The 22,599-nt window shown below is 40.6% G+C and overlaps 1 protein-coding gene across 1 annotated transcript in view; it reads left to right on the forward strand.

Moving 5' to 3' along the window:
- The first annotated feature begins 8,192 nt into the window (after positions 1–8,192).
- Otc (ornithine transcarbamylase) overlaps positions 8,193–22,599 on the forward strand; it is a 69,579-nt gene continuing 55,172 nt past the window's right edge. The window contains exons 1-2 of the mRNA XM_090326216.1: positions 8,193–8,421; positions 20,876–21,014. Coding sequence (XP_090182342.1) covers positions 8,345–8,421; positions 20,876–21,014 — 216 coding nt within the window. The 5' untranslated portion in view covers positions 8,193–8,344. The remainder of the gene's footprint in view (positions 8,422–20,875; positions 21,015–22,599) is intronic.

The raw sequence follows: 22,599 nt of genomic DNA on the forward strand, positions 1-22,599 counted from the left end.
AAGGAATACATAGTGGCTTGCTTATCTGAGTACATGGTGTGAGAGTGGTAATGCTACCCAAGCAAAGCGGTTACCTCTGTTTAACCTTTAATGATGCCATGAGATTGGGACAGACATTCACATTGTGGGATAAAGCCCAAGAAGAAGACAATACTCAGTACTGGAACATATGAAGAGGGGAGGCCCAGGAAAATAGTCCCTTTACAATCTAAACAACTGAAATGCTCTTAAGACCTGCATAAAGATTATCATCCAGTTCCTGCAAAGCTTCCTTCCAGAGAAGTAGAGAATCATGTCATTAATTAAGCCAGTGAAATTGGACAACTGATACCATCATCACTATCCCTACTATGAGTTTCAACACATTGCTATTATCTGTTGAATAATGAATAGAAACCATGGTATGTGTTTTGAGAGACTTAAGCAATACACTCATTCAAAACCATGAGCTTACATGTAGGCATGCACGAAGGACAAGATTAAAGTATTCACAATTGGTTGAAGGTTCTAAGTGAATTGGGGATGATGACTGGGCCTCATGCACAAATAATGCAATAATAGCCTTTACTCTTAATTTCCTCTTTTCTCTGGCTACTCATGCCTAAAATAATAAAACCATAAGCATATAATTGTATACTTATAAATAAAGTACTTTAAAAATTTTGAAAAAATTTGAACTCTGAGCCTGTACTTACTAGGTAAGCTATGTAGTGATGAACATTGGTTCCAGTTCCTAGCAGTAGCTTGTTTGTCCCCACATTTTTTGACAGTCCTGGAGCACTGGCTTTGTGCTTTCTGAAGGCTAGAGCTCTACCACTTCAGCAACATCACCATTTCTGGCTTTTTCTGTGTATGTGCTACCGAGTAATCGAACCTGGGTTTTTGAGCATGCTAGGCAAGCACTCTACCACTAGGCCAAACTTCCAGCCCCTCCCCCATATTTTTATTAGCATTAGTTAATTTTACATGTGGGGAATAGTGGCTTTTGAGGACAAGTATCATGGACTTCAAGGGAAGAATACTATCATGGAAATTATTGCTAGGATAGCACCTCTAGACTAAATTCTTTTCAGCAAGAAGCAATGCCAAGAATCTCACAGAGCCTTGATCACTGAGGCCCTGAAAGTGTCTGCTAGTTTCAGGCTGAACAAGGGATCATTGTTGGGACACAAATAAACTTTGAACCTCTGTGATTTGCCTGTTTGCTTTCATGCCTCATAGCCTTTGGTCTGCTAATTATCTCCCTTATGCACAACTTGACCTCTGCATTTCCAAGGGGGAGGGATTGGGATCAGCCTATGGGAGAAGTGAAGGTGCTAGGATTCAGAGTGAGAACTTAACCAATAAAAGAGTACTCTGGAAGAGAACTCATCCTCTGTATGTTATCTGCCTCTGACACAAGATTGGATCATTCACTGTATTTATCCTTTTCCAGTCACATACACTGTTTTGTGCATTTTCTAATCTTTCCTAATCTGCTATACAAAAATGTACATAGTTGCAAAATAAAAAGAACTAGGCATGAAAACTTGAGATTCTTTTTTCCTATCTGAGCTCTGGAAAAATTCTAAGCTTTACTTAAAATAAAAAAAAAAGTGGAGTTGGAAGTGTGGCCTAGTGGTAGAGTGCTTGTCTAGTATGCACAAAGCCCTGGGTTAAATTCCTTGGTACGACAGACCCAGAAAAAGTTGGAAGTGGTGCTGTGGCTCAAGTGGTAGAGCACTAGCCTTGAGAAAGTCCAAGGACAGTGTCCAGGCCCTGAGTTCAAGCCCCACCACTGGCAAAAAAGAAAAGAAAAAAAAAAGATTTAAAAACTGCCAGAGTAAATGATTAAAAGGTGAATGATTTCAATGGTGTTTTGGTCTGTTTGACAAAAGAAGACACATTACACTTAAATTTAATGATTAGCATTTCATATTCTGTTCAGAATTTTGATATTGGGGTGATGGAGCTGCCTACTTTTGCAAATGTGTCAAGGGTATGGTAGGGAAGGGAGCTGACATAAGCTTTGTTGATTTCACAACTTGCCTTACGGCCTGCCTGTTTGAACAAATACTTAGTAATGACAATGACGTTGAAAGAACACATCCCTAAATCAATATTTCAGTCAGACTCTACATAGATTTGCCATCTGTTAATTGAAAAGTAATTATTAGATTTGTAAATCAGGAGCTCATTGAGTGATATATGTACCAATGGAGAGAAAAATGTAGCCAGTTCATAGGTGATTTCTTTTTACTATTATAATTTGAATTTATTTATTTTTTTGCCAGTCCTGGGCTTGAGCTCAGGGCCTGAGCACTGTCCTTGGACTTTCTCAAGGCTAGAGCTCTACCACTTGAGCCTCAGCACCACTTCCAGCTTTTTTGTATGTATGTGATACCAAGGAATCGAACCAGTGCATGCTAGACAAGCACTTTAACCACTAGGCCAAACTCCTGGCCCCTTGAATTTATTTCTTATTGAGAGTTTCCCACATCTCTAAACCACATAACAATACATTTTTATAGGAAAGAGTTTCACATTCTAGGATTATTAATTCCTAAGAATTATTATAATCTTAGATTTGTTATATTTGACTTACTCCATAGAGAGATCATTAAAAAGGAGAAATTGGGGCTAGGAATGTAGCCTAGTGGTAGAATGCTTGCCTAGTCTGCATGAATCCCTGGGTTTGATTTCTTGGTATCAGGTTTACAGAAAAAGCCAGAAGTGGTGCTTCTGGTAAATTACTGGCCTTGAGAAAGCTCAAGGACAGTACCAGGCCCTGAGTTCAAGTCCCAGGCAGGACTAGCAAAAAAAAAAAGTGATGTACAAAGGGGTTCCAATTGCATAAGTTGAGTAAAGAGAATATTTCTTAGCCCAACGCTGTGGCTCATGCCTGTAATCCTAGCTCCTCAGGAGGCTGAGATCTCAGGATCAAGTGGGGCTGGGCCCAAGGGTAGGGTAATAACCTTGAGCTGAAGAGCTCAGGGACAATGCCTAGGCCCAGGGGTAGGGTGGTAGCCTTGAGCTGAAGAACTTTGGGACAGCAACCAGGCAGAGATCAAGCCCCATGAACCCCCCCACACACACACAAAGAGACAATATTTCTCTTTGGACAATGTAAGCCCATCCTCCCTCTCTCCAAGCTTCTCCCTTCCATCTCTAACCACAAGTTGTATAGTTCATTTTCAACATAGTGTCTAGTGAGCACTACTATTACATGTGTTCAATTATGGGTAAATCTTTTTATTTTGCTAATCCTGAGGCTTGAACTCATGGCCTGGGCACTGTCTCTGAGCTTCTTTTGCTGAAGACTAACACTCTACCATTTGAGCCACAGTGTCACTTCTGGCTTTTCCTCTTTATGTGGTATGCATGCATGCACATTTCCAGCCTCATGGGTAAATATTTTTGTTTTTGGTGGTTATCGGTTGTGGACTTGAACTCTGGGCCTGGGCGCTGTCCTTGAGCTCTTCAGCTCAAGGCTACCACCCTACCCCTTGAGCCACAGCACCACTTCCGGTTTTTTGGTGGTTAATTGAAATCTCATGGACTTTAGTGTCCAGGCTAGCTTTGAATTCTTTTTTTTTTTGCCAGTCCTGGGGCTTGAACTCAGAGTCTGAGCACTGTCCCTATGCTCAAGGTTACTGTTCTGCCACAATGCCACTTGCAGCTTTTTCTATGTATGTGGAATTGAAGAATAGAACCTCAGGGCTTTGTGCATACTAGACAAGCATTCTACCATTAGGCTATGCTCCCAGACTGCTTTGCTTTGATGGCTTTGAACCTCAATCTTCAGATCTCAGCCCCTGAGTAGCTAGGATTTCAGGCATGAGCCACAGTGCCCGGCTACAAAGCACTTTTTAAGTTACCACTTTAAATAGGTATGTGTTGTTATTATTATTATTATTATTACTACTACTACTACTACTAGTACTACTACTACTACTACTACTACTACTACTATTGTGGGTCATGGGCTTGAACTCGGTCTGGGTGCTGTCCCTTAGCTCTTCAGCTGAAGGCTACTGCTTTACCCGTGAGCCAAGCCCCACTTCCGGTTTTCTAGAGGTTAATTGGAGATAAGAGTCTCAGATCCTTTTGTGCTCTGGCTGGCTTTGAACTTTAGTCCTCAGATCTCAGCCTCCTGAGTAGCTAGGATTATAGGCCTAAGCCACCATACCCAGTGGTATGTTTAATTATTAAGGAGTCCCAATCCTGGTGGTCTTACATGGCAGCTATAGGTTATTTGGTAGTCTTGGGATTGGTTAGGATGGGCTTTCTTGTTTTATTTGCTTTTTTGTTTTGTTTTGTTTTATTTTTTTCTGTAGCTTGTGGGGCTTTGAACTCAGGGTCTGGGTGCTGCCTCTGAGACTCTTTGGTAGGCTAGCACTCTACCATTTGAGCCACAGTGCCAGTTCCAGTTTTTGAGTGGTTAATTCAAGAGAAGTATCTCAGGGGTACTTTTCTGCCCAGGCTGATTTTGATCTGTGATCCTCAAATCTCAGCCTCTTGAATAGCTAGGACATGAGCCACTGACACCGGCAGGATGAGCCTTCTTAAAATAAGAACCATTGCTTAGCTAGGCAAGGTGGCTCATGCTTGTAATTCTTCTAGCTACTCAATAGGCTGAGATCTGAGGATCTCAGTTCAAAGCCATTCTGGGCACTAAAGTCTGTGACACTCTTTCCTGCAATTAACCACTAGAAAACGGGAAATAGTGCTGTGGTTCAAGGGGCAGGGCAGTAGCCTTGAGCTGAAGAGCTTAAGGACAATGCCCAAGCCCAGAGTTCAAGCCCCACAACCTAGAAGAAAGGGTGGAGAATTTTTTTTCTGCTGCAAAAGGCATTTGGTATTTACAATATCATTCACAGGCCATATAAAATATCAGTATAGGCAGATGACTACTGTCAGCTAATGAGAAACACAAAAGAAGTATGCTTGTCTGTCTCTTGATATATCAAATGATTTTGTGGGCCTTATATGGCCCTAAGACAAGACATTCCCTACCCTAAAGAGATAGACTTATGCTGGGTGATGGTAGCTCACTCCTATAATCCTAGCTACTCAGTAGGTTGAGATCTGAGGATAGTGGTTAACAACCAGACTCGGCAGGAAAGTGCATGAGACCGTTATCTCCAATTAAACACCGGAAAACTGGAAGTGGAGATGTGGCTTAAAGCAATACAGCACTATTCTTGGGAAAAAGAGCTCAGGGATAGAACCCAGGCCCTGAGTTCAAGCTCTACAACCACCACCACCACCAAGAAACACAAAGGCTGGAATGTGGTTTGGTGGTAGAGTGATTGCCTAGCATGCCCTGGGCTCAATTCCTCAGTGACACATAATCAGAAAAAGCCACAAGTGTTGCTGTGGCTTCAGTGGTAGAAAGCTATCCTTGAGCTAGAGATCTCAGGGACAGCCCAGTGTTCAAGCCCCAGGACCAACAACAACAAAAGGCTATCACTTTACTACTTTGAGCCAAAGAGCCTCTTCCAGTTTTCTGATGGTTAATTGGAGATAAGAGTCTCACAGACTTTTCTCCCTGGCTGGCTTCGAACCAGGATCCACAGATCTCAGCCTCTGAAGTAGCTAGGATCACAGATATGAGCCTTTAGCACCTGGTCCGAGGCATTTTTCACAGGAATTTTTTGGTCTCAATTTACTGCAGGTAATGGGATGAAGATAGGAGATCTTTACTTACCTTAGGGCTTGGCCTTTCCCCACTCAAATTCCTCAGATTCATTTTCCTTTCCGGTGTCTCAAGAGCAATGTTGTAAAACCAGCTGACCCTGTTTAGTTTCCTCAAAAATGCTTTACTGTCTTCATAAAATGCAGCCATCTACTTGGTATATACACTTTCTCTTCTCTATGTGATTTCACAGACAGATGCTACTGCTTGGAAATATTCTTTCCAGAACAGAAGATTTGGCAGAGGTTTGGAAACTTCAGTCTTCCCCTCTCTATAATTCATTTTATTTTCCATAAAAAGGAACAATGTTATGATCTATCTCCCTGATAATATTATGATATCAAGACCATCTCTCTTCCTGAAATATCCATTTTTTTTCAGTACTGATTCTGAACTCAGGTCCTCAGGCACTGTTTCATGGAGCTCTACATCTCACCCTGTTTTTCTTTTTCTTTTTTTTTTTGCCAATCCTAGGGCTTGAACTCAGAGCCTGGGTGCTGTTCCTGAGCTTCTTTTGCTCAAGTCTAGCACTCAACCACTTAAGTCATAACACCACTTCTGGATTTTTCTGTTTATGTGGACTGAGGAATTAAACCCACGGCTTCATGCATGCTAGGCAAGCACTCTACCACTAAGTCAGTTTCCCAGCCCTGTTTCTTTTTGGAGGAGGGGTGGGGAGTCATGGGGCTTGAACTAGGCCTGGGTGTTATCCCAGAGCTCTTCAGCTCAAGGCTACCACCCTACCTCTTGAGCCAGCCCCACTTCCCATTTTCTAGAAGTTAATTGGATATAAGAGTCTCAGGTCTTTTTGTGTTGGGCCTGGCTTTGAACCTTGATCCTCAGAGCTCAGCCTCCTGAGTAACTAGGATTACAGGCATAGCCACTGTTCCTGGAACTAGTCCTATTTCATGATGGTTATTTTTAAAAAAGAGTCTCACTTTCCTGCCTCTGCTGCACTGAGTTTCCTGCTTTAGTCTTCCTGTCTTTGCTAAAATGGCAGGTACATTCCACTGCATTTGGTTTCCCTCTACTGAGATGGACTTTTCCTCTCAGACTGACCTGGAATTGTGATCCTCTAGATCTCAGTCTCTCACATAACTTGAGATAATGGGCACAACTGCATCCAGGTATTGGTTGAAAAAGAGATCTGGTGAAGTTTTCTTCTTAAGCTGATCTCGAACCAGAAGCCTCCCCACCTCAGGCTCTCAAATAGATAGGATTATGGGCAGGAGCCAGTCAGCTCCCAGCTCCTAGTTGAATTTTAAGTAACATATGTTTGCATTCTAAAATCTAGCAAATGCTTTCCTGAGATAGCTAAGTCCTATGAGCATACCAGAGGAGGCAGCTCCTCTCTGTTTTCCTGCCTGTTGAGACCTCTCTCCCTCCTACTCATCCTGATTTCTCAAAGACGCAGAATGCTTTATCTGGACCTCTCCTACAGGCGTGTTTTATGGACATTTATTCACAGATTTTATCATTCTTATTGAAATGTAGGCTCAGCCAAGATGAGATCATTTCCTTCTCTGAAATTCCAGTCTAGCTCAGTGTCAGACACAGAATAGACTTTGAAAACATTCAATTTATAGCTGTGGATGAGGGAGTGAATTCGAAGCAGCAGATGGCCCCTCCATGATCAGCAGAGGCTGCTGGGATGGAGAGCATCTCTTTTATACGTTTCTAGCAAGTGGGTTCTCCTGAAATCAGTAGGCAACCTTAACTTGGTGAAGCTTACTATGTGCAAAGCACAAAGAGAGCCCCTAGACTGAGATCTTATTTTTTTCTTATTTTGCCAGTCCTGGGGCTTGAACTCAAGGCCTGGGCACTGTCCTTGTGCTATCTCATGGCTAGCGCTCTACCAGTTGAGCCAAAACACTACCTCCGGCTTTTTCTGTTTATGTGCTACCAAGGAATCAAGCTTGGGTTTTCATGCATGCTAAGCAAGCACTTTACGACTAGGTCAAACTCCCAGGCCTGGCTTTGAACTGGGATCCTCAGATCTCACCCTCCTGAATAGCTTGGATTACAGGCGTGAGCTACCACAACTGGCTGAGTTATTTTTTTAATTGTTCTTCTATAACTCTCTAGCTTTCCTGTCACCCAAAATATTATCTCCTAGACCAACCTCTGTCTATTGGCTTTTGTGAAAAAGCTGGAACTGAGAGGTAAGGAAGTGCAATCAGTGGGAATACTCAGGGCTGTCACATCTACATCTGGGGTTTTTGCATTGCCAAGTCATATTTTCTGAATGAGTTATTTCTATGTACTTTCACAGCAGTCAGAACTGCAGTGCCTTGCATATATTATATGCTCAATGGGTACTTGTCAACTGATTTTATACTAGCATTTGACAGCATAAATGGATTATGAAAAATGAGGAGGCTAGATGCAAAAAAAAAAGAAAGAAAAAAGAAAAACATCCAAAAATCTAAACCCACAACTGGAGTTAAGCTTAAAGTTCAAATGCCCCAGGGCCCAGCCCTGCAGGATCTCTAATCTGGTTGACCTGATAAGGTAGTGGAAGGATGATAAGACCTTTGCTCCCTCTCTGAAATGAAAAGCATTCTTAGCTTTTAAGGGGCCTCACTGGCTAATTTGCTGTGGAGTTTTCAAGAAGAAAGACTCAGCCATTTCACTAGCAAAAAAAAAAGAAGAAAGAAAAAAAAGAAGATGCTGTTTAATTTGAGGATCCTGTTGAATAATGCAGCTCGTAGAAATGGCCACCATTTCATGGTTCGAAATTTTCGGTAAGTGACAATAATTTGTTTTTTATTTAGGAAGCATGGTGATAAATGAATTTATATTCTGAAGAGGAGTGTAGCCCCCAAGAGCCTTGTTCTGCAGGTTATGGTGTCACGATCACCTCTTATATTAGACAACTGCCTGTAATTCCAGATGAGTTTTCAGTTCTCAGTTCTGTAATCAGATTTTACCATGCACTGTGGTGGGAGAGGGTAACTAACCATGGCAGGTACAACAGACTAAATGTTCTTGACACCTTCCATTTGTGTACATTTTAAACAAGCAACTTGCTGCAGGAAATTAGAGGTACTAATTTACACAGGGCTTTCAGCTTGTATTTGGGCTTGCTAGAAAACAACCTTGGGTGTCAGAACCAATCAGTTCCTTAAAACAAAGCCTCCAAATAGCAAATAAATAGTTACAAAGTTGCTGAAAAAAAGACCTTCCTATGTAATGAGTATAATAATACTTTTTCTAAATATAAAATCCAAATTGGAAAATCATTTCTGAAATGGTTTGTAGCCAATGCAAAGGAGGCCATCTCAAATGGCTAAAAGCTAACTACTTACAGCCGTTGAGCACATGGTTGAAATTACCATGGAGTGTGTACGTGGGGAAAAGGAGGAGAGGGGATGGGTGAGTGGGATAAGCGAAGTATTCAAGTGCAGACATTACTGTCAGAAAACTTCTAGAATGTTAGAATTTCCTGAAAGTCTCTTTAAAACCTAAACCAACTTCAGTCCCGTCCCCCAACTTCCTAAGGGAAGATTTTTGTCTGAAATTTCTTCCACTATTAAGATATGGATTCATGAAGTAACCCTGGGCCCTCTTTTCTCTGGATTATCAGAAGCACTAGATTCTCTTAAAATCCACTATCAATACCTCTTTGGTGACTATCTAGTTCTCCGAAGACAAAATAGCATTGTAATGTAACATTGTGTGTGTGTGTGTGTGTGTGTGTGTGTGTGTGTTTGTGTTGTTTTTGCATGTCCTGGAGCTTGAACTCAGGGCCTAGGTGATGTTCCTGAGCTGCTTAAGACTAGCACTCTTACCACAGCATCACTTCTGGCTTTTTCTTTTTATGTGGTATTGAGGAGTAGAGCCCAGGGCTTCATGCATGCTAGGCAAGCACTCTACCACTAAGCCACATTCCCAGCCCTGTAAATGATAATGAGCCTAGAGTGAGACCTAAGAGCCATGGAATAACGGAATAATGGGTTCTCTTATTATACAGGTAAAGGAAATCAATCCCATGGAGATTATTGGGTTTACCAATTAGTGCCAAATTTGGACCCTAGAATCTAAGAATCTATAGGGAAAAAAATCAGGTTTTGAAGTCTAAAGAAATCTATTATAGGCCTGGTATTACTACTAACTTGCTATATGACTTTAAGTCACTAAGCTTTTCTATAATGTTGCTTTACCTGTAAAATGGGAAAAAGAAATTTATTTGCTCTACCTACATTAAAGGGTGGTTCAGAATTCACCCAGCATTCATTGGGCATTTACTTTGTGTCAGTCCCCATGCAAGATCTTGGAGATATGATAGTAACTAAGTTAATAGAGGTTTCATTCCAGGTATTTGAAGTCATAGTCTAATGATAATGAATAAGATAATGTGATTAAAACCCATAAAGTAACAAAGGCTCCCTGTGGATTTTATTATTTTATTCCACTGAGTTTCATCAGCTAAAAGGATGATGCCATTTTTTGCCAGTCCTGGGCCTTGAGTTTAGGCTAGTTCTACCACTTGCGCACAGCAATACTTCCAGCTTTTTTCTATGTATGTTGTAACGAGGAATTTAACCCGGTCTTCATGCATGCTAGGCAAGCAGTTTACCATTACGACAAACTCCTGGCCCTCCACAGTTTTTAACAGAAAATTTGCTGAGTTGAAAATACTAGAATGAGGTGGGGACAGTGGCTCACACCTGTAAACCTAGCTATTCAGGAGACTGAGATCTGAGGATCAAGGTGCAAAGCCAGCGCGGGCACAAAAGAACTGGAAGTTCTTATCTCCAATTAACCTCTAGAAAACAGGAAGTGGGGCTCCCTTTTGGGTAGGGTGGTAGCCTTGAGCTTAAATGCTCAGGGACATCCCCCAGGCCCAGGGGTAGGGCAGTAGCCTTGAGCTGAAGAGCTCAGGGACAATGTCCAGGCCGAGTTCAGGCCCCAAGACCCAACTTAAAAAAAAAGAAAAGAAAGAAAATACTTCAAATTTACAGAATTCTTGGAAAATTATAGTTATGTTTTTCCATTTTTGCACATTAAATTTTGCAAGGAAAACCTCTTCCAAATCCAAATAGTGTATTAATATTTTTGGTCTATATAGACAGAAATGTAGCTAGACTACATTTCTTAAACTCCCTACTAGCTATCTGTCACAGTGATTGGGGACTGAAGCAAAATATAGTAAATTAGTACAGACCTGCGCTTACTATTTGAAAATATGAAATCCTGTAGCTACTTCTACAGTTAGAAATTCAATAATTTGTCTCTATAGAGGAATAAGATAACATCTTGGTGGACTTGATTGCCTTGGTAAGGGCCTTGTGATGGATATATCTGTGAATATGTTTTCAGAGCTTAAGGGGGTAAGACCCCCCTCTGAATATGAATATTGGGCAGCACCATCCTATATTCTGGAGACAGAAAGGAGTCATTCTCTCTCTGTCTCTGTCTCACTCTGTCTCTCTGTCTCTGTCTCTCTCTCTCTGTCTCTCTGTCTCTCTCTCTCTGCCCCTCTTCCTACTCCTGGCTTCCCTGGCTGCCATCAGGCTTTTACTCCCTTAAGTTTAGGTCAGGGTCTTGGCACAGTGACACAGCAGTAAATAACAGACATTGAAATAGTTTTGACGTGATGTTCTCACGTAGTATAGGTATTTTTCTTTCATATTGTGTTATTTAAACATTACCTGGCAGGTAGACAAACTCAAAATTGCTGATTGCTAATAACACCTACTACCTTTGACAAATCCCTGCAATGACAAAGAAAAGCATCCTGTTGATTTTTTTTGTTGTTGTTGTTTTTTTGGTCCTGGGATTTGAACTCTGGGCCTGGGCACTGTCCCTGACTTCTTCAGCTTAAGGCTCGTGCTATACCACATTAAGCCACAGCACCACTTCTGGTTTTCTGGTGATTAATTGGAGATAAGTCTCACAGACTTTCATGCCTGAGCTGGCTTTGAACCTTGATCCTTAGACCTCAGCCTCCTGAATAGGTAGGATTACAGGTGTGAGCCATTGGTGCCTGATTGCATCCTGTCGTCCTGTCATCCTCTCATTTTCAGCCTTTCCCGAAAATTTGAGTTCTTTTTCTTGTTTTCATCTTTAGGGAAACATGGAAGGCCCTATACAACATACTATGTGAGTTTACCACTATAAAATAATACAAAATAAGTAAGGTTTGGCAGTGTGCCAATACTAGGATTGCACAGTTTGGGGAAGTGAGCAGTCATGTTGCAATGGATATGGTGAAATAACAGCTAAAGTGAGGCTGAAGTCATCCATTTAAGATTCCAGGATCAGGATCAATCATTTTTAGTCAAAGTTCTTTGAACTTTCCCCTCTTTCTCCCTCCCTCCCCCCCCTCTCTTTCTGTACAAAATCAATAGGATCAGACACCAAGACTATCGCAAACAACCAATTTTCAGACATTCCATCTCACAAACTGGGCTCTGGAGCCCATCTGTGTTTGGATAATAGTGTCTTATGATTTGTTGTCTATTAGGGAAACCACTTAGAGCTTTTAAAGAAGCCACTAAAAAATCATTTTCTTTATCAGAGAAGACCAATTTGTAAGTGCAGTTCAATTTCATCTCACAAATAGAAATTTCTTCAGAGAATATTGAGCTAAGCCACCCAATTCTATGGAGGTTATGGATTGGAGCCCGAGGTGACTGGTTTTCAGGTATTTCATTCCAGACTTCTATAAAGACTCACATAACTTATTATTTTTCCTTCCATCCCCACTGTCCATAAGTCCATCCATACACAATGATACAAGATGCAATGATTACAGGCCATTCATGCAGTTGCATAGAGGAAAGAAACTGCCTTTAAAATTTTTATTTTAATAATGTTATTGTTACTATTAAGGTGTTAAGCAGAGAGGATACCATTTCATAAGACAGGTAATGTGAGCATTTGATTTTTTTTGGACAATATCACCCCTTTCTTTACTTTCCCCCAGCTTCCTTCCATCTCTGCCCACAAGTTACACAGATCATTTTCCATGTAGTGTATACTGACCAGCATGAATTCTTTTGTTCATCCTTCCTCCATCGTTTTCTGCACCCCACCCTACCCTAATAGTGCCTTTTGATTAGTCACATTATTTTTTGGTGGGTCATGGGACATGAACTTGTCCTGGGCGCTGTCCCTGAGCTCTTCAGCTCCAGGCTACCTCCCTACCCTTGAGCCAAGCCCCACCGTCCCATTTTCTAGAGACTATGTGGAGATGAGAGTCTCAGGTTCTTTTGTGCCTGAGCTAGCATTGAACCTTGATCTTCAGATCTCAGTCTCCTGAGTAGCTAGGATTATAGGTGTGAGCCACTGTGCCCAGCTGATTAGTCACATTTTATGTCAAAAGTTAAAATGAATGACTTTTAAAAGCATACATTTTTAATAATTTCAAAAAAACTGGAATATGGACATGATGTTTCCTTTGGCCAACATAAAATAATTTTTTAAAGTAATTCAGTGATGAAGTGATTAACTAAAAAGAAGCCACAGATTTTCAGTCTCAGGCTTTCAGCCTTTTAATAATAGATCTGTACAAAATTAGCTCTCATCTAAATTCTTTAGTTTTCAGAAGAGTAGAATTTCAGAATATTGGCAATCTAAAATATCTTAGGAAAACATCACTCTCAGTACTAATTATAATACACGTAAGCATGTGACAACAGCAAGGAAGATTACAATAAATTTTTTTGTTAAAAGTTATTATAGTGCCTGTGATTGTATATAGAGATTCCCTTCTTGAATACTTGTTTATTAAACCTGTCATTTGAAATATGATGTAAAACTCAATGTTAATAAATTCTTTAATAAAAAAAGTTATTATAGCCTGATAGTGGTGGCTCATGTCAGTAATACTAACTAATCATGAGGCAGAGACCTAGAGGACCACAGTTTCTAGTTAACCTTGCCAGAAAAGTTCATAAGATTCCTTCTTTGAATTAATGGCCAAAAGCTGAACTGGAAGTTTGGCTCAATGGTACAGTGCCAGCCATGAGCTAGCAAGATATGTGAGAGCCCAAGGCCCTAAGTCCAAGCTACACTACTATCCTGCTAACAATAGACCAAACAAATGGAAATTATTTATGAGTTCTTCAAATCATTGAAATCACTTCAAAGTTTGGTTGTTTTGTTTTGTTTGCCAGTTGTGGGCTTGGGCTCAGGGCCTGGATGCTGTCCCTAACCAGCCTTGAGCCCACTAACCAGCCTTGAGCACCAAGAGGCTCAGGGACAGCATCCAGGCCCTGAGCCCCTTGGTGCTCAAGGCTGGTTAGTGCTCTACCACTTGAGCCACAGCACTACTTCACCTTTTTCTTTTTCTTTCTTTTTTTGTGGATCATGTAGTTTGAATTTGGCCTGGGAGCAGTCCGTTAGCTCTTCAGCTCAAGGCTACCACCCTACACTTGAGCCAAGCCCCGTTTCCCATTTTCTAGGGGTTAATTGGAGATAAGAGCTTCAGGTCCTTTTGTGCCTGGGCTGGCTTTGAACCTTGATCCTCAGATCTCAGCCTCCTGAGTAGCTAGGATAACAGGCGTGAGCCACCATGCCTGGCCTTTTTTATGTTTATTTTTGTGGGTCATGGGGCTCGAACACTGGGCCTAGGCACTGACCTTGACCTCTTCAACTCAAGGCTAACACCACCTTACCCCTGAGCCACTGCCCCACTTCCCATTTTCTAGTGATTAATTGGAGATAAGAGTCTCACAGTCGGAGCTCCAGTAGCGCAATCGGTTAGCGCGAGGTACTTATAAGAGTCTCACAGTCTTTAGTGCCCAGGCTGGCTTTGAACTGCTAACCTCAGATCTCAGCCTCCTGAGTAGTTAGGATTATAGACGTGAGCCACTGTGCCCGACTATTTCCAGCTTTTTCTGTTTATGTGGTACTGATAACTTGAAACCAAGACTTCATGCATGCTAGGCAAGCACTCTACCACTAAGCCACATTCCCAGCCCCATTTCAAAGTTTTTGTGAAAATAGAGCTCTGCCTTGCATGTTCTCTAATATACCTTTCTGAGGAGGAAAGTCAAGGGATGGATTAAAGTTGCCATTGAGAATTCAGAAATCTTGTGTTTGCGAGCTTCCTGAATGTTAATGAAACACAAAAACACGAGGAATCATTGAATTAGCTTACATTCTTAATTTTTCAGATGGGAAATTGAGGTAAGAAATAGCTAATGACCTTGGCAAAGTCATAGCTTTTTCCTGTAACTGGGGTAAACTAGAACTATAGTTCAGCTACTTAAATCAACAGATGTCTTCATTCTATTTTGATTGCTTTAATCCCTTCAACTTGATCAGGTCACACAATCTACTGTTATCCAATATCCATTGTATGTATATTGAAAATATATCAATAAAAATAAAAACAAAAAATATGCCCTGTCACATTAACACAAGTCAAAAAAAAATAAAAATCATCTGGGTGTGGTAGCTCACGCCTGTAATTCTACCTACTCAGGAGGCTGAGTTCTGAGGATCACAGTTCGAAGCCAGTCTGGGACTTGGACATTAAAGTCTGTGAGACTTTAACCACCAGAAAACTGGAAGTGGTGCTGTGGCCACTCATAAGGCCCATTGGCCCTCCCATATACATCCAACAGGGATCAGAATATCATTTAAAGCCAATTTTTTTCCTACTCCAGTAAAATCAATTTCTTTTATTTTTTTATTATTTTATTTATTTGCTTGTTTGGGGCTTGAACTCTGTGTCTGGGCACTGTTTCTGAGCTTTTGTCCTCAAGGCTAGCCTTCTACCATTTGAGCCACTTTCAACTTTTTGTGGCTATACAGTCTAAGGGACTTTCCTTCCCTGGCCTTGATTCAAACTCTGATCCTCAGGTCTCATTTTCCAAATTCACTAGGATTATAGGCCTGAGAGCCCAGCTTGGGAATTCCCAATATCAAAGGCACATTCCCAGACTCCACGAACTACTCGTCTGACCCATGTCTTTAGTTGAAATAAAGTCATATTTTGGCTGTTTGGGCTAAGTGCCAGTCCTGGGGGCTGAACTCAGGGCCTGAAAGTCCTTGGACTTTCTCACGGCTACAGCTCTACCACTTGAGCCACAGCACCATTTCCAGCTTTTTCTATGTATGTGGTACCGAGGAATCGAACCTGGGTCTTCATGCATGCTAGGCAAGCACTCTACCACTAGGCCAAACTCCCAGCCACAGCAAAGTCAATTTCTAACTGATCACATTATTTTTTGCCAGTCTTGGGCTTGAGCTCAGGGTCTGAGCACTGTCCTTGGACTTTCTCAAGGCTAGAAATCTACAACTTGAGCCTCAGCACCATTTTTGGCTTTTTTTTTCTATGTATGTGGTACCGAGGAATCGAACATGGGTCTTTGTGCATGCTAGGCAAGGACTCTACCACTAGGCCAAACTCCCGGCCCATCTAACTGACCACATTTTTCTTGAATCACGCCCTGTCTTAACCAACAAAATATAATTAAACCAAACACATGGAAGCCTTCTGTCCCCCAAACCATTTACAAGATTTGAAACAAAGGCTCTAGCAATGAAAGACTTCATTCTGCAAATACTTTTGTTTTCCAGCTATGAGGTTATTTGGGTAAACCTAATACAAGAATCTTTTTGCCTTTGCTTATTTTCTTAGCATTAATTGATTTGGGGTTAAGAAACTTATGTAGTTATTTTTTTTGCGAGTCCTGGGGCTGAACTCAGGACCTGAATGCTGTCCTTGGGCTTTCTCAAGGCTAGAGCTCTGCCACTTGAGCCACAGCACCACTTCATGCTTTTTCTATGTATGTGGTACCAAGGAATTGAACCCTGGTCTTCGTGCATGTTAGTCAAACACTACCATTAGGCTAAACTCTTGGCCCCTGTAGGTTTTTTTTTTTGTTTTTGTTTTTGTTTTTTTTTAGAAATACAATTATTATAAGGAGGTCCTACGTTTTTCAAAGGCTCTGGCTCTAATCAGACTGCAAATGACTGTTTTAATCTTTATTATATTTTATTTATTGACACAATGTTTTTGTATATGAGGTATAACGTGATGTTTTCATTCATGCATATATTGGGTAGTGATCAACTCAGGGTAATTAGCTTATCCATCACCTTGACATTCTTGATGGAAAATCTATAAGTGATTCCCATTGTGTCCTCAGTACTACATCCTCTCTATTATGTGTGAACTCAAGAATGATAATGTGGTTTAGTTATGGTTTGCAAGGTGAGTTGTTTTTACTTCTGGTTTATTTCTTATATGCAAGAGCACTAAACACTTATAGGAAGAATAAAGTAGTGACTTAGTCCTGGGGTCTAATGCTTGTAAGACAGAGACAGCTGCCTTCTATTGATGCATTTTTTATAGCCATCTGCTATATCTGGCTCATTTGAATGTGGGGTTATCACTCAAAAGCAGAACAGTGCTTGTTAAATCCAGGAAGATAAAAAGGTTCTTGTGTCAGTGGCATTTTAGCATGGTTCGGTTGTGGAGCTCTTCTACTTTTCTCTAACTTTTATGTAGTTTAGGAAATAGATATGGTAGCTTCCGTTTGGAGCCAAGGGGAAATCTAGGAGAAGCTAATAAACAGGATAGAAATTTAAACTAGGACCATTGTGTTTGCTTTCCTTTCAGTGATAAATTTCCCTGATTATTTCTCAATATCTAGGACAAACAATTCTACCCTCCTCTCCCCCCACCACTCCCTAGCTAACATTTCCTGCTCCACCTACTGGACAGAATTCAAAAAGACGGGGCTGCTCTTAATGATCTTTCAGTGGTATAAACAGCACGTTCCCCTTCATCAGCAGAGGTCTATTTAAAAATCTTTTCTAGTTAATTACTCCAGTCCTCATATACTTGTGTATCATCATGTGTGGTATCTCTCTCACGCTTTTCTCCAAGAATCCTGGGGACTTAATTCGTCCAAGAGACTTGTGAATCACTACTCCTGTATTTCCGATTCATCCCTCATGCTTCTATGGGCACATACTGGTTACACTTGATTGTCTTGCTGCTCTTCTGGGTTTAATCACTGGAGGTAGAGTAGAACCAAGATCATTGTTCTGTTATTTCACGAATATGTATTCTTCATTGTTTCCAGTGGAACAAGTACTTTGCCTGAATAGAAGGGTTTCAGATTTAGAAACACACTAGACCACCCAGCCAATTATAATCCATGATTCTTTCTTAAATTAATTTACTTTATTATTATTATAAAGATGATGTGCAGAGGGATTGCAATTGAGTCAGGTAATGAATACATTTCCTTTCACAGTGTCTTCTGTTCCCTCATTCTCTTCCTGTTGCATCCTCCTGTCTCCACCCATGAATTGTATAGTTCACTTTCATCAATGTCCAGTGAGCTCCAGTGCTGCACTTTTTTGCTCTTTTCCTCCAGATTTCTTCACCCTCCCTGCCACCTGCCCAACTCCAGGAATCTGAAGCCTTTGTTTCAGCCTGGAATTTAAGCTTTTGTGGACCTCTCAAAAGCAATCAGAAGTCGAAGCTTAAGTTGTAGGCAGAAAATAAGGTCTTAAAATTAGTTCATGAATTCTTTTTCCTATTGCTGATGGATATAAGTTCAACAACTATAGTGATGGTTCCCAAATTCCTTGAAACGTAGTGACTGAGGATTTACAACAAAGTGTTATTCATCTCAAAGAAATGTTGGTGTGATGTCAAAAGAGTTTATCATTTACAATGATACATTGCTTAGATATTATTTCAGAAGAAAAATTATTTTCTAAATTACCCTAGATGTAAATTGGTAGAGATTATGCGGCCATATCTCCACTGTAGGCCAGCTACACAAAACTGTTTTACAGATCCCCAGAACAAGACTTTGCTTGCCCCTGAAAATTCATGAATATCAAAGTGTTAACTTCTCAACCATATCATTATTCATATATTCCAAGCGTTACTTAATGTCATGAATTATTATCAGAAACAAATCTATATGCCACATTCCTTTTTTTTGGTTGGTTGTGGGACTTGAACTCTGGGCCTAGGTTTTGTCCCTGAGCTCTTCATCTCAAGGCCACCTCCCTACCCCTTGAGCCACAGTGCCACTTCTAGTTTTCTGGTGGTTAATTGGAGATAAAAGTCTCATGGACTTTTTAGTGCCTGGGCTGGCTTTGAACCACGATCTTCAGATATCAGCCTCCTGACTAGCTAGGATTATAGGTGTCAGCCACCACACCCAGCTATTAACTAACTTTATCTTGTTGGTCATGGGCTTGAACTCTTTACCCGGGCCCTGTCTCTGAGCTCTCCTACTCAAACCTAGAGCTTTACCACTTTGAGCCACAGCTCCACTTCTGTTTTTCTAGTTCTAAGACAAGATGTTCCCTGCCTAGCTACTCAGGAGCCTGAGATCTGAGGATGGTGATTCAAGGCCAGCCTGGGCAGGAAAGTGAATGAAACTCTTATCTCCAATTCCAAAAAGTTGGAAGTGGCACTGTGGTTCAGAATGGTAAAATTTGAGCCTTTGAGCCTCAGGGACCGTGCCATGCCCCGAATTCAAGCCCCCCAACTGATAAAAAGAATTTAAGCAAAAGCAGTTTGAAGGCCTGGTGCATGTGATCAAGAACTTGCCTAGTAAGAGCAAGGCTAATTTCAAACTGTAGTACTGAAGAAAAAAGATACAGATAGGAAACCCTGTCTTTCTAAAGTATTCTAGCTTTAAGAGTATGATATTACGGGAGCTTGGCCTAGTGGTAAAGTGCTTCCCTAACATGCATGAAGCCCTGGGTTCAACTCTTAGGTACCACATATACAGAAAAAGCAAGAAGTGGTGCTGTGGCTCTAGTGGTAGAGCACTAGCATTGAGAAAGCTCAAGGACTTTGCCCAGGCCCTGAGTGGTTAAGTGAAGATAAAAATTTCTTGGGGACTTTATTGCCTAGTCTGGCTTTGAACCACAATCCTCAGATCTCAGCCTCCTAAGTAGTTAGGGTTACGGGCATGAGCCACAGCAGCTGGCTTCCCATATTCTTAATGTAAATTCAAATTTCCTACCTAAAAACTCATGTCTCCATTATCAAATGGGTGACTGCTATGAGTCAGATAGATAGAGAGAATTTAATGGTCTATATAAAGAAATGCTGTAAGAGATTCTCCACAATGTTGGAATTTGTCAAAGGACCCCAAGAGGAAGAGTCAACATCAAACACTTATGCTGATGATAGACAGCTGTAACAGAAAAAGACTATGTTTTGGCTCCTAACAACACCCTTTCCTCTGGCCTTACTTGGAGGACTCAGGAATTCCTCCAAGTCCTCCAAGGAAACAGAAGTATCTCATGGTCCTTTTTTTCTCATATAAGAACCCAACTTGAATCAAATATGAGCTGGGAGAAAAATGAGTCAACATACAATAAATATCCTACGTTTTTCCAAAAGAATCGTTATTATTTCACATGATTTTACTCTAACTCTGTACAACGAGCAAAGTCTTTGTAAAATTTTCTGCAAGTTAGAGAAGCTATAGGGTTCATTGTATTTTCAACAAGGAACAGCAGAATCATTTCCAAGAATGGGTTCAAAGAGGAGTAGAGGAAAAATGAGATGATTTTCTATTGTGCATTACATATCCTACTTGCATAGACTAGTGATTTCAATAATAGTTGCTACAATTTACCAAAGGCATGTTATAGGCCAGACACTGTCTATTTTATATGTTTTAAGTCATTTCATCTTTACAATGATGCTACATGATTATTATATGCATTTTCTTGGTGAGAAATTTAGATGCAGAGAGAGGTTAAGTAACTTGCCTGAGGTTTTATGACAACTAAATGACAGGAATTCATAGGGCTACTTCCAGTGAATTAGAATTCAATTTAATTGCAGAAATTGTATCTCTCATACATTCAAAGTTCTGGTGATGGAAAAGGTAAATCATAGCCCAGTCACTTTCAATGTGTAAACAGACACATGAGGCTACAAGTGATTTGCTATGTTTTATTTATTTTTTGCCAGTCCTGGGGCTTGAACTCAGGATCTGAGCACTGTCCTTGGGCTTTCTCAAGGCGAGAGCTCTACCACTGAGCCACAGCACCATTTACAACTTTTTCTATGTATGTGCTACCGAGGAATAGAACCCTAGTTTTCATGCATACTAGGAAAGCACTCTACCACTGGGCCAAACTCCTGGCCCTATGTTTTCTTTTAAGAATAGGGCAATGAACCACCATACAATGATTGTTTCTTTTAATTTCCATTTCTCTTTTATTACTCTTCTTCTTTTGTAGGTGTGGGAAGCCACTACAAAATGAAGTCCGATTGAAGGGTCGTGACCTCCTCACTCTAAAGGACTTTACTGGAGAAGAAATTAAATATCTGCTATGGCTATCTGCCGATCTGAAATTTAGGATAAAACAGAAAGGAGAAGTACGTTAAATTTTGTTTTTACCTTCTATTACTACTCCTCAGCCTTTTCCAGAGGCAATGTTTTTTTTTTTAAGAAAAAGGAAATATATTAAAATTCCTACCCAGTAGCTATGTAATGAAACCTCACAGTCAAGATAATTGGTTATTATTGAATGGACAGGCATATAAAAATCAGTCATTCTGTGACAAGTCATTGCACTTCTTTCATGTGGAATGCTAAAATTAATTATTAAGGAGATCAAAACCTAAGGAATCATTTGTCTGGAAAGATTTTCTTTTTATATACCCCTTTTTTGTATATTTTCTACCAAGCTAAAAAAAATAAGGGTGGTATATTTTTTTGCAGTAAATTTTAGTTCTGGGTGCATATCAGATATAGGATCATTAGAATAATACCACAATTCACAGTAATATGGTGCTTTAAAAAGCATTCCGATTAGCAAAGGAATAATAAAATGGTTGCCAACGAGGCGATAAATGGGATATGGTGCTTAGCTGTAAGCATGTAAGCATTATTCTGCATTTTGAGCAATTTATGTTTGAAACAGGCTTAATTAATGCAGTAGCTTCATTTAGACCACTTAATTGTGAAAGCAGTTTTGTTTTCCAAGTGTGATCAAATGCTTTTCAAAGAGCGGGCTGCTGTTTGAAAATTTTTGACACAGCCTCCATTTTCTTATCTAGTTGGCTAGGTTCTCCACGTTCCAAAGAACAGATGGAGGATAGACACTACTCTTTGAACAACTGAAATTAGAAGTCTTCCTATTTCACTCTCTATAACGTCAGCTGGAGAGTAGAACTCCTTCTGTCAAAAAGTCCCAACAGACCAGCCGAGCACAGTGGATCACGCCTGTAATCCTAGCTACTCAGGAGGCTGAGATCTGAGGATCTTGGTTCAAAGCTAGCTTGGGCACTAAAAAGTCTGTGAGACCCTTATCTCCAAATAATCTCCAGAAGAATGGAAGTGGCGCTGTGGCTCAAGGGGTAGGGTGGTAGCCTTGAGCTGCAGAGCTCAGGGACAATGCCCAGGCTCCAGAGTTCAATTCCCACGACTAAGGTTAAAATAAAAATGTCCAACAAGAGAAAGTAGGAAGAGCCTCACCCACCACTGTTTTATATAATTTCCAGAAGCAAAGCCTTTGTGATTTTCCCATGAGAATGTGTGAGGTATGTGAATCTATAGTACTGAGGCTTTATCACTGACTTAAATAGCATACTTCTGAGAAAACACCCGAGTCACAGAATTTCAGATCATTGAAAATTTAATGAAGGGGCTGGGAATGTGGCTTAGAGGTAGAGTGCTTGCCTAGCATGCATAAAGCCCAGGGTTCAATTCCTCAGTACCACATAAACAGGAAAAACAAACAAAAACAAACAGCTGGAAGAAGCTCTGTAGCTCAAATGGTAGAGGGCAAGCCTTGAGCATAGCAAGGCTCAGAGACAGGGCCCAGGACCTGAGTTTAAGCCCAGAGCTGGCAAAGAAATAAAGAAAGAGAAAAAAAGAAGGAAAGAAAGAAAGAAAGAAAGAGAAAGAAAGAAAGAAAAAGAAAGAAAGAAAGAAAGAAAGAAATGAAAATTTAATGGC

The sequence above is a fragment of the Megascapheus bottae genome, chromosome X (genome assembly GCF_031878675.1).
Source record: "Megascapheus bottae isolate mThoBot1 chromosome X, mThoBot2.hap1, whole genome shotgun sequence".
Classification (NCBI taxonomy): domain Eukaryota; kingdom Metazoa; phylum Chordata; class Mammalia; order Rodentia; family Geomyidae; genus Megascapheus; species Megascapheus bottae.